Source organism: Pistacia vera, unplaced genomic scaffold, assembly GCF_008641045.1.
Source record: "Pistacia vera cultivar Batoury unplaced genomic scaffold, PisVer_v2 Contig302, whole genome shotgun sequence".
NCBI lineage: Eukaryota > Viridiplantae > Streptophyta > Magnoliopsida > Sapindales > Anacardiaceae > Pistacia > Pistacia vera.
In genome coordinates, this window is record NW_022196116.1 from 365,159 (window position 1) to 378,277 (window position 13,119).

The window sequence follows — 13,119 nt, forward strand, 5'->3', positions numbered from 1 at the left end:
AATAAATCCATTTTAAAACCAAAAAATAATAATAATATAACAAATGTTCATATTTCTGCATCTCGTCTTCTGGGGACACCATGTTGCAAATTATAACAGTATTGATTTTATAAAACACAATTTTCACCATGTCTGCTCAGAAGTTTTATACGAAATTAAGAAAGAAATGTCGGTTATGTAGCATCAATCGTCAAAGTGATCTACTTGATTGGGTGAGCAATGAATGTAAAACTTTAAATGGATGGGACTCATCTCATCAGAGGCGACATGAGTTCATCAAAAATTAATTGGAGATATTGATGAAGAAAGTACATATAATTTAGTGGACAAGAGCACTAAAAAATATCCAACAAACAGATTACTCTCTCTCTCTCCTTGAGCAATCACACCCAAGCCTCCAAAACCTCAAGGGAAAAAATGAAATTACATAAGAGGCATTGGGATACAAAATTGAAAACAAAAACAGAGAAGATCCCCACACTCATGCAAATGCCCAGGGACTTCTGTACATCATAAGTTCATAACTTTCTTTAGTCAAGACTATTAATCCAAAATTTTAAGCTCTATCAAGTGATGCTCTATACTCATAATTCGGCAGTGACACAAAAATTGTCAAAACAAACAGCAAAATTTGGCAAGTAGCCCACTTTGTTTTTGTTCCAAAACCCTGAAAGTGCTCCTCTATTAGCTGGAAAAAGTCGTCAGGCCACCCCTGATATACAGAATTGGGATGGATATAGCTTTTATACTCTGATATGGGGTTTTACAGTTAGTGCCTTGGTTAAGCAGATTACTCAATCCAAGTCCTTCAAAGAACCTGAAGAATCCGATCCATTGGGAGATTCCTCTCCATTTGTAGAAGCTGACGGGATCCCTTGGCGATGGCTCTCCTCATTACCAACACTTCGAGGTTTGCCCAATCTTGACCTAATATTGGTACCCATAGGAAATGGCTCCTTCACAAACAGAAAGATGGTAAATTTTGGTTCTATGAAATTTAATCATATGTGCATAATTTTGGGGAAAAAAAAAAAAAACGTTCTCCAATATATATATATAAGAAAAAAAGAACTTAAAAATCAAATCATTTTCGGCACCCAGTACAAACAGTATGAAAATCAACTTTTTGGAATAACTTCTAAGCCATGACAATTTTAACAATACTCTTGACACCACTTTCCACCAAATAAACACCATGTTTAGTCATCAAAAGATGCTTCCAGTCAAGACCTTAATCTAGGAACCATGAATTAGCAGAAATGGATATAAGGACCCAGTAAGTTATTAGCAAGTAAATTTTGAAGGTGATTTAGCATTGCGTCCCAGAAAATATTTAATTCAAACCTTTATATTAATATCCCATTTCAATTGCCTAGCAGATTTGTCGGCATCTTAACTCAGGAAATGACTCAAGCAAGTTTGGGTCCAAAATAATTTCCTTCTCTTTTGGTAACATGAATACGGAAAAACATTTGAGTAAATAATGAACTACATGATAATTACCCATTACTGGGGGAATAGTTACAAAACTGAGGTGAGTAGAATGGACGTGTATATATCGTACCGGATCTCCAGCATTAGGACCATCAGTATGAAAAAGGATAGGTCGGCAACGTTTATCCTCATTCATCAAGCTTGAATTCTGAAAATGAGCAATAAGAGCAGATTTTCCCTGAATCCGAGCATAAGCAAGAGAGGCGACCTTTTCACTGTTGAACTTTTCCCATTTTTTGCCATTGAATGCCTGCAGAAGATGTTCTCTCATCTAATCAGCATGCAGTATTCTGGGTTGATACTATATCTCTAATATGAAAATCAATTAACAAAAATACGTGGTAAATTCCTTCTAAGTAGTTATCAGTGTTCATGTATCTAACCTGATAAAATGGAATGATTTGACGAGGATCGATCATGTTGATGAATGCATAGCCCACATTACATTTGTTCTGTTGGCAATTGTAGAATTAGTAATGCATAAACATCATCTATAAATATGAGCATTTCAAACATATATCATGAGAAAAATTCTTTTTCCTCCTAAAAGAACAGTAAAATTAACTTGCCTTGAAGTCAATCGGCAGATAAATAAAATCATATGTTCCTCGGCAATGCTCATCAATTGCAGCCAAAAGCATCTTCGAAGTATACCTTTTCAAATCAGCATATCACCATATCAAACCAAAGGAAAAAAGAACAAGAAAAGAAGAAAAACACAAGAAAGGAATCTGGTTTTATTACAACAGGCAACAAAAAATAAGAAATAATCAATACTAGCATTATATGGCATGAAATAATTATTTACCACCTATCTAATTTCACTTTGATTGGCTAATAAATGTGGTTACATGGAAAGGCCAAGACATGACTAATCTGTTACTCTGAAATTTCCAATATTCAATGATCAAAAACATCCTGTATAGAGGGCCTAAGTTACGTTGATTAACAATAAAAAAAAGTGACCTACCAAAGATTACTAAACAATTTGGAATAAATCTATAAGTGCCAAAGGACAGTGCAGCTAACGATATCAGAATGTCTATGGGTGATCTAGGTCAAAGCAAATAAATAAATAACTATTTGAAAATGATGTTCAGGCATGGGACAGTTTCAAGGACAAGGAAAATGCTAAAGCCTAAACTATTTCTAAAAGACAACTTCAATGATAAAAGAAAGAAGAAGAAATTATCAAAACAGCTGGAATGATAGTTTACATACTTGTTGGGAATGTTCTTTATCATCAGTGTAGTTCGGCTATCTTCACCACGCAATATCCGGTCAATATCAAGTTCATACTGTTTCTTATCAGCGTGATTAGAATTAGTTTCGTTTCTACGGTATGAGAAGTTTCTCACTCGCTCATTAGGAGAATCAAAAGAGGCTTGCATTGAAACCATTGGATTCCTTCCAGGAAAAAGGTGGCACATCTGCTGAGGAGAACGCAATCCAACATTTTTAGTCATATCTACGCAATTGCCACCAACATGAGAGAAGATGTTGTGTGAAGCAATGTCCATAGGATGTGATGGAGAACGAACCGGAAAGCCCACACTTCCAAGAGAACCCAAGTGGAAATTAGAAGTTTCAGGAGACTCCCCTGCATAAGCATGTTGCCTGTCCCAGAGGGAGGGATTAACTGCTGGTGCTGACCCAATATGGTGGTGTACAGGCGATGCTGTGTTCAGCATCAAAGTAGGTCCTCTTGGAAATCCAGGCATATGAGGAACACGACTAGCATGCAAGCCATTGAGAAATGATGGCGAATTTGGCCAAATCATGGGACTTGAAGGATGTTGTTGATGTGAGTTGGAGTTGTTCCACACAAAAGGATTTCCATGAAGGGAGTAATTTCCATTTCCAGAAGATCCAAAAACTAGATAGAAAGGAATATATCAGCAACAATGTCACTAAACTGATAAATAAAAATCAAGATTATACATTCTACATTTCCAGGTACAGGCATTTTGAGGTTACCATCCAATATCAACCATAAAGAGAATGATACTATGTTATTCTAATCAATGTCCATCAGGACAAATTTAAGAACCTATACAGCTCTCAGGTAAAGCTGTTGCATAACAATCATTTTAACAGCTATGAGGATATTGGATTACTGAGGAAGTTTGACAATACCAATTAGTGGAATGAGATACATGAGAGTAGTGAATTTTGTACAGCAATTAATAGTAGTCACTAAACTCAATAATAAAGTTATATTTTACATGAGAATAATATATGAAACCTGCAATTTATTTATTTCAAAAAATTAAAAGTTTGTTCACCACCACAGGTCCATAGTTGCCGACCGCCGTATTTCTGCCACCTGCTGCCAGATTACAGTGACTAGAAAGTTTGCCTTGATAATAACATTGGTATCATTTTAACATTTATTGCCCTTGAAAGTTACATAGATAAATAGATCGTTCAAAGACTATCATTTTGATAACAGTATTATCACTGAAACTCGCCGGCGATATTTCCGGTCATCAGATTCCAGCTGCTGGTTATTACATTTCTAATCTATAGTAGTTTATATAATTAATAATATTAATGACGTCCTAATAACCAAGTATAACCAACAATTATTTTAATAAATATAAGGATAAATTAGTCAAATAAATTTATGAAAAATTATTTTTTAACATGATCCATTTAAAAAATAAATAAAATCATGTTAAAGTGATTAAAGTAAAATAAGTTTTTTAGTGTTTACGAAAACAGACCCTTAAACAGTGTGTTATACCAGACAATTTCAAATTGGACACTGATAATTTACTAGTCCAGCTACTTAAAATAGTCTTATTGGGACATCTCTAAAGCATAAAACAAAAATTAATTTCTGATATCTATATGCATGAAGCAAATCCTAGAATTTTTTGGTGTGCATATTGTTTTACTTTGTAAAAAGCCCATTGCTCTATTCCTGGAAATGTTAACTGCCATTGCCAATGTGTAAACTAATATTTGAAACCATGGAACAACGGAATCAATGGAACTTACCCACTCCACTAGGTTCCATCAGGTGCCCATTTGAGCTCACTCCACGGATATTATGCCTATTGTCAAGTCCTTCTGTAATTTTCTGACCAACATTACCAATAGTGCCAGGGGAGTTGTATGGAATACCATTGGCCAAACTATCATACTCAGGGAGCGAATGAGGATGGAAATTTGGATGCTGATTATTAAACTTCATTTCATCCAAAGAGTGGTTGGCCTCATGAAGGCCAAAAGTTTTGCCAATAGAGGCCACTCTTGCTGGAGAGGGCAAAGTGTTTGGCACACTAGAACTCTGGTGAGATTCAGTAAATGCACTTGCAGGCGACCGCAAAGCAGAATGTAAAGCCTGGATTGATCCAGTATCCATGGAGCTAGATGCAATTACACCAGGTGAAACTGCTGTCATCAAAATGTCATGTGAGCAAAAACACACACACAAGTAGGGAAAGGAACTATTAACAGTCATAATCATACCCATGTGTCCTGATGACAAGTCATCAAAAGGACTTTGGCAAAGATTTGGTTCATCTTGCTCCTGCTCTGACTGCAGCATGAAACTGCAAAAAGGCAAGAAAAAGTCACAAAGAATTACAACAAAGATAAAATCTTTGCCACTGATAAGATCAGGGCCCACATAAGGGAAACATAAAGGTCCAGTCATTGATATCCATCTAACAGGTGAAATAAGATAGAAGAAATCTTAGTAAATAGGCACCATACCGTCTTGCACCCCCAGGACGGCTTGCTTCAAGCTTGATTTGCTTCCCAGCAATGTCACTCCTATTCAGTGCACGAAGTGTAGCCTCAGCAGCTCTAACATCATAAAACTCAATAAATTTGTGATTATGCTTGTTTGGAGTCTCACGGATCTGCAAACCAAAATAACAACTATGTAAACTGATTCTACCATCCCTCATATAACAGAAACAAGCAATAAGTCAAAGAGCCGCTTACTTCTCTAATTTCTCCATAAACACCGAAAATTTGGTGAAGCTCATCGATTGAAACAGAAGAATCAAGATTGAAAACCACCAAGGTGCCCTGATTAGTATCTTTTTCTGATGGATTATCCTAATGTCAGGGAGCCAACATGAGAATGCAATAACCAATTAGATAGTCAGACAGTGGCAACAGAAATAATGATGACAACAATCAAAAACAATGGTAAGGTCAACATGTTTAACAAAACAACAAATATGAAGAGTATCAAAACTGAAAACACCACCACACCTTAGGAATTGAATAGTGTATGTCAAGTTTCCTACGCCTCAAGGGCTTGTTTTGAAGTGCTCTCATTGCATTACGTGCTGCCCTTATATCATAATAAGAAATCATAACAAATCCACGATGCTTGCAGGCTGTATAGATAGTTCGGATCTCTCCATATTGCTGATAGGAAAAAACACAAACGCCAATTAACTACCAATACAAATAGGAGTAACTTACAGTTATAAAATACTGCAGCAAAATACAAGGCAATGCTACACACCTCAAAAAGAGCCTTTAGTTCAGAATCTTCTACATTGCTATTGATGTTTCTGACAAAAAGTGTTCTAGAAGGGTGTTCACCATATGGATGCTCACCAACAACAGAACCACTTGAACCCCCTTGACCAGCAATATCAGAATTTTTTTGTCCTGCATATATTCGATCATCCCCTTCTAATTCCATGCCACCACCACTGCTAAAAAGGTCAAAATCTTCAAAATCATCTCCAATATTGGCATGAAAATCATGTCCCAGATCATCAATCACTCCAGAAAATAGATCAGCTTCATCAGGAAGAAGATTTCCAATAGTCTGTGCCTCAATTTCTTCCAAGGATTCAAAAGGCTCTCCTTCCCCATGGTGAGAAACAACTGTATTGAAGGGCTGACAAGATAGAACATCATTCGCCGACAATTTCACTGCATGTTAACGAAGAAGATGGAAAAGAATTGGTAAGTGACTTGGGAAAATAGAAGCAGAAAATAATGAACATGCAAAAGGTAGTCTCAAAATAAGATACAAAAAATATATAGACCCATTTACTGCCATAGTTCCGTCAGGTGATATTGATCAGGATGAAACACCTTGTAAAGCTTGCAAACCAAAAAAAAATCCAGAAAAAAGTAGCATCGTACCTTACAAAAATAATAGACATGATGCTATGATAGAATAGAAAATAAATGCAGCCATCAATCTAGCCATAAAATGTTTAAGTAAATTAATGTAACAAATTTCAGCCATCAGCATGCAGACAGAAAATGTAAATAAGTATAAACATTAATGTGAAAACTTACTTTTTCGACTAAAAATATCAGACAATGAGCTTGAGAACAGACTGCTTTCAGACTGGATCCCTTTAATACCATTTCTGTTTCCACTTAAACTATAACATGCTGGTTGCACAGACAAATTTGACCATGATTTTGGATGGTGATTCACAGAATTCCATGAAGTCTCAGACAAATTTGCAATTCCTTCCTCTCCAACAATGCCCAGCTTTTTCATATGGTCACCAGCTAAAGCTGACTGTCGCATTTCTATCCAATCCACAGACGGGACCCCAATTGGTGAAAAAATTTCCGGCGGTGATGAAGCAACCAACTTGTTTCCAGACATAGCTACCATTCCATCTGTTCCTACTGAACAACAAGATTCACATGATAATTAATTAGAAACTCTCTAGTCACATTTTGTGATTTGAATTGTATGCATTTATTACAAGAAGCCAAGTCATTGAGTCAAGAATACCATTATGCTCAAGTTTTAAACAGAAAAGCATTTTGATTTTCACTTTAAAGGCCACAATTATTGATTAAGATTCATGTAAAAGACAATACTACACCAAACACTAATCAACCAGAGTTAGCAAGAAAACCAAGCAAGAGTAATTGATATTTTTCTATCCATATTAGCAATATCAATCAACAAAACCACCTAGAAACTGCAAAACTTAGCAGGCCAATTTTTTTTTGTCAGTTATATCATCCATAAAACTATAACATGCAGTACTGGGTTGGCATAGTATAACCAGACACAGAAAAGGAGAACACTCTGGAGAAACTGTCCTTCTCTCTTTAAAGAGTGGGGGGTGGGTTGGGGGGGTTATTCTATCATCAACTCACAGAAATATGATTAACTTGACTGATCCATTCAACAATATTTATTCTGTCCCTTCTATTGCCAAATGGCCCAAACTATTGGAATAAAATTTCAAAAAATGCAACCAGCATGGTTTCCACACAATTCAGGACTCGGAGAAGGTTCATATTTAACTAAAACTAGTATTTAGCACCAACCCATTGCAAATTTGCAATTAAAGATACTTTACACTTCTTACAGTAGTATTACAAGTATAATATCTTAAAAGAACACACACAGTTATGCCTGGACAATTTTTTTTGCAGAGAACATAATACAACAATACAGCATCCAATATTTCCCAGAATGACACCAGTTATTAGCTGCTGGACTGTTGTATGTAAAGAATTTTGAAATCACCACTGTTCACTTAACATACGGATTTCTAAGCTGCAATTGGATATCCCCTAATTAAGGGATGGATACGCCTTCTACTATAACACCATCTAACTACAATGAATGATAATATTTATTCTATCTTGGGGAGCATTCATCCTTAAAATTTCTTAGATAAGCAACAAGTTAGGAGGACCAGAGCTTATTTCATTCTTCCACATGTAAAAATATCAGTTCTTGAATTCCCATCAACAATCATTTCATATTCAATATTACTATTTGGATAATAGAAGATCCAAATCTTTCCACAAATAGAAAAGAAATCGAACGTCAAAATCCAGTTGTCATATACTCCACACTGACCGAATGAATGAAAGAATCTTCTAGATACAGACAAACAAAGACATTTAGAATTATCCAGCTTGTGATAAACATTTTTCACTCACTTCACAATATCTAAGCATGGTACTTAAATTAAGCCCATCCTCTGTTAACAATACTCTGGGAATCATGTTATTTTACTGGCAGGATTCTCCCTGATGGCAGGAGATTGTTTTAATTAGTATTTGTGCACTGTTAACTACTACACATAGGTCCATTCTCACCAAATAAGTCAGAACAAAATACAATAACTACCTCCAATGCAGAACACTTTGTTGGAGATTGAAAAACAAATAGAATTAATCCAAAAATATAATTAAATTAAATAACAGAGTCAGCAATTGAATGCTGCTCACCTTGGTGATCAGACATGGTATTCGACTTCCAAAATCCAATCTGTCTCTGTCCAATAAAAGTTGATGACAATTAAATTAAATTACAGAGAAAATATGTATTTTGCTGGCATATATGGTGTTCGAAAGATCATAAGTAACCGACATTGCAACACACATAACAATAAAATTTCAAACCGTTTTAGTAAACAACTCGACAAATACATAAAGTTGGAGTGATTAAGAAAGAATTAAAATACCTCTGCAGGAACGCAAATTTCTTCGAAGAAGTGGGACGATGCAGATCCACCCCTTGTATCCATAATTTCAAATGGCATCCTGCAGCTTAGATGCCTTATAAAAAGAAAAACCCAACACGGACGAAAACTCAAACTTTCTCACTTACTAGCTCTGCCCATGCTTCATGACCTTTCTCCTGAAAAGAATTCAATTTTCTTTTACTTCACTTATGATAATTTGAGCGAAATTTGAGCGAACTTTATTCTCAAAACACCAAATAACAAAGAAAACCGTATTAAAAAAACAAAAAAAAACAAAAAAAAAAAAAATTGAAACACACAAATAGGAATTTTCTTTGTTAACACCTTCATATAAGCTAGAGATCAGACAATTCCCCTTTGTTTATTATTTACAACCTAATAAAAAATAATAGAAGTAGTTTTTTTTCTTCTGTTTTCTCTTATGGCTTCAAAAAACGATAATATAATGAAAATGAAAGCCACTAGCTTACCTACCAATAACCAAACATAAATGCCCTGTTTGGTTAGGGAGAAAAAGAAAGAAAACTGAATAATTTTCTAAAACAAAAATCCTTACTTAATTGTGCCTAAAACTACAACCTCACAGCTTAGTTGAGCTAAATCATAACAAAATCAAACTTAGATTAAAATTTTCGTTAAAATTAAGCATTTCCTCCACAAATTCTCAAAACGATCACGTTTAAAAAATAAATTCCAAAAAGAAAAATCCAATCTGTTCCATCCCGCTCTAGCTTGATCCACACACTAAGGAACCAAAAGAACAAAAGAAAAAAGAAAAAGAAAAAATCCACCAAAGCTTAACCTAAATACAACAGGAACCGCACCTTTACCAGGTCTTCAAATTCCGCTTTCTCTCTCAAAAATTCAGAAACTAAAACGATGCCGTAAGAGAGAGAGAAAGCGAAAGGCAGAAGGATTGACAACAATGGACAGAGAGAGGGGAGGGGGGGAGGAGAGAGAGAGAGAGAGAAACAGATTTATAAAGGACAGAATGGAAGAGATCTCAGCATCTTCTTTTCTTCTTTTCCCTGCATTACAAGCTATTACTCACCACACAAGAGAGAGAATATTTCTTTCCTTCTTGTTTTTTTCTATACATCTAATAATCAGAATTCACAAATCATTTGAAAAAAAATTACTATCTCTCTCTTGAATGGAATCATTTGAACCGGAGATTCAGAGTTTCAGATCGGAAACGAATTTCCGGCAAGTTACCGGCGAGATTTCGCTCGCCGGTCTCAATTACAGAGAGAAAAAGATCAGAAAACGAAATAAGCTAGAGAGAGAATGAAGGGCAAGGTTATTTTTCTTAAAAAATGAATAAACTACTTTTTAGTTGGGTGTTTGAAACGAAGACAAAACAGAAAAGAAATAGGCGGGGGTTGTGTGCGTGTGTTTTTCTCGCGTGTGTTAAAATGGATAAAAACGGAATTAATCAGACCCGTTCGTTGAAACACGAGTTTGCTTCTGATTCTGTTTCTCTCTCTCTTAGATAACGGCGTTACGGCTTTGGACGTTGTTGTGACGTAGAGAGGCGTGGCTTGGCTTGGGTGGCCCAGCCAGATTAGATTATGGGTAAAATTAAATTACGAAGTTATTATATATTAAAATTAAATTAATTAATATAATGTATTAGAAATGATACGGGCTAATAATGTAACAAATCCTAGCATTGTCCATATTAAGTTTGACTTTACTTTACCTTTACTCTTTAGGGCTTAGACTATTACAATTTACAATATTAACCTTTTAGGTTTTAAGGATAACTGGTTTCGGTTAACCGGTTTGGAAAATGACCAAACCAAAAAAGCAGTTGGCGCTATTTTCAAACCGAAACTGGTTTTCCGAACCGGTTTCGGTTCGGTTCGCCGGTTCGGTTCGGTTTCCGGACTATTTTGAGCCCTAGTACAAACAAGAGAAGGATTGTGTTTCCGTTGTGATGAGAAGTTTGGGCCAAACCAATGTGTGTGTAGAAATAAATATCTACAGGTTTTGTTGATTTTGGAAGATGAAGAGGAGATGAAGAAAGAGGAGACACCACCAGAAGCCAACAATGAACCAATCTTAGAAGGTAATATTTTTGCTTTGCCAATGAACTCTATCGTGGGGATGACTTCAGACAAGACTCTTAAGCTTAGATAATGGGAACAGAGGATTGAGATACAACAAGATTTTTTCCCTTTGAATTAGGCGGAGCCGACGTTGTGTTGGGAGTTGCGTATTGAGCACTCTGGGAGAGTGTGTGGTAACTAGAAAAACCTGACCATGGATTTTGCCAGAGAAGGAAAAAAGGTCATGTTAAGGGGAGATCCTTCTTTGGTCACAATGTTGTCTCACTCAAAGCCATGCTGAAATCGATCACGAATAAAGGGGTTAGGTATGTGGTCGAATTTGTTCCATAGAGAACAAAACAGCTAAGGAAGTTGAGCCAATTGAACCTAGAGTCTAGGAAGTGGTGGAAGAGTTAACCAAGTCTTTGACCAACCTACCAAAACTACCTCCAAAAGATCCACAGACCATCCATAATCCTCCAGGATGGGGCCAAACCTCCTAGCATATGTCCTACAAGTACCCTTACATCCAGAAAAACAAAATTGAGAGAGTGGTTGGGGAGATGCTGATAGCGGGAATAATTCAACAAGTACAAGCCCTTTTTCCAACCCTATTTTACTGGGAAAAAGAAAGACAGGAGCTGGCGCTTCTGTGTTGACTACCGCGCCCTGAACAGTCTCACTATCCTAGATAAGTTCCCCTTTCCCTCAATCGAAGGTGTTGGAACATGTAAGACCAACGATTTTCACTAAGTTGGATTTGAAATCCGGGGTACCACCAGATCAGAGTAAGGGAGGAGGACATAGCTAAGACAGCTTTTCGGACTCATGAGGGGCATTATGAGTTCCTAGTTATGCCCTTCAATTTAACAATGCCCCCTCCACTTTTCAGGCTTTAATAAATACTATCTTCAAGTCAATTTAAGGAAGTTCGTCCTGGTTTTGTTTTACAATATACTTATCTACAGCCCCAACTTGCACACCATTTGGAGCACCTTAGCAAGTTTTTCAGATTCTTAAGGCAAATGAGTTGGTCGTCAACCGCAAGAAGTGTCTATTCGCACAACAGAAACTCGAATTAGGCCACCTGATTTCAGCCAAGGGGGTGGAAGCTGATCTGCAAGAGATTGACTCAATGTTATCTTGGCAGCCCCCGCACTATAAAAGGTTTAAGGGGATTCTTGGGGCTAACGGGTTACCACCGTTGCTTGTAAAGAGATATGGACTGATTGCTCAACCTTTAACACAGCTACTTCAGAAGGATTCTTTACATGGGAGAGACAACTCAACAAGCCTTGAGGCCTCAAAACAACAATGACAAGGTTCTGGTGCTAGCCATACTTGATTTTGACTTACCCTTCGAAGTACACACCAACGCTTCTAGGCAAGGGATGGGGGCTGTCCTGGTTCAAAAATCACGCCAATTGCCTTTCTTAGTAAAACTTTTTCTTGCCAATCAAAGCAAGAAATCTATGTATGAACGGGAACTCATGGCCATAGTGTTCACTATCCACAAATAGAGTCACTACCTTATTAGGCGCAAGTTATTATAAAGACGGACCAGCGTAGTCTAAGTTCTTGACTAACAGCGAGTGAAGACACCGGAACAGCAAAAGTGGATTTCGAAACTCATGGGATTCTCTTCGAAATTCACTACCAATCGGGATCCCAACCAAGTGGCAGATGCATTGTGTCGTAGAGAGGACGTAGGTGAGATGGTGCATATTAATGGTCCAATTTTCAGACTTTGATGAGTTAGCTGCCGAAGCTCAACAAGGCCCTAAGCTTCAAATCATTATGCAAGATCCCTTATTCGCCCACCAGTAGAACCCACTAACAACTTCGAAAAGGCTGTCTACTTTACAAAAGAGGATTGTTCTTCCCAAGTTCTCCAGTTATCCCCAAGTTGCTAGAGGAGTTTCATTGTACCCAAGTGGGGGGCATTGGGTTCTTTCGCACTATAAAAGGGTGGCCAGCCTTGTCTTTTGGGAAGGGATCAAGGGGGACGTTCAAGAATTTGTGAAGAGATGCACTTATGCCAACTCAATAAACACTCAACCTTAAACCAGCAGGCCTTCTCCAACCCTTACCCATCCCTACCAAGTATTTAAGGA

The 13,119-nt window shown here is 36.9% G+C and overlaps 2 protein-coding genes across 3 annotated transcripts in view; both read right to left on the reverse strand.

The window, feature by feature from the left end:
- The window catches only part of LOC116135671, a 29,553-nt gene that overhangs the window by 13,320 nt on the left and 3,114 nt on the right, over positions 1-13,119 (reverse strand). The window lies entirely within an intron of this gene.
- LOC116135669 (protein MEI2-like 1) lies at positions 273-9,893 on the reverse strand. Of its 2 annotated transcripts, none has more exons than XM_031421388.1 (15): positions 9,779-9,893; positions 8,934-9,109; positions 8,698-8,743; positions 6,781-7,125; positions 5,987-6,405; positions 5,728-5,886; positions 5,452-5,568; positions 5,218-5,366; positions 4,972-5,054; positions 4,498-4,893; positions 2,716-3,370; positions 2,064-2,148; positions 1,878-1,946; positions 1,565-1,744; positions 273-956 (listed from the first exon to the last, which is right to left on the reverse strand). In XM_031421388.1, exons 2-15 carry the CDS (start codon positions 9,009-9,011, stop codon positions 795-797), a joined length of 2,943 nt encoding a protein of 980 aa, XP_031277248.1. In that variant the 5' UTR covers positions 9,012-9,109; positions 9,779-9,893; the 3' UTR covers positions 273-794. The 2 variants fall into 2 exon arrangements, with proteins under 2 accessions (XP_031277248.1, XP_031277247.1); XM_031421387.1 differs by having other exon boundaries at positions 4,498-4,896.

Coding starts and splice junctions, on each gene's coding strand:
- LOC116135669 (XM_031421387.1), bottom strand. CDS start 9,011: ATGCCATTTGAAATTATGGATACAAGGGGTGGATCTGCATCGTCCCAC. Junction 3,371..4,497: donor GATGGAACCTAGTGGAGTGG/GTAAGTTCCATT, acceptor CTTTCTATCTAG/TTTTTGGATCTTCTGGAAAT. Junction 1,745..1,877: donor AAATCATTCCATTTTATCAG/GTTAGATACATG, acceptor CATCTTCTGCAG/GCATTCAATGGCAAAAAATG.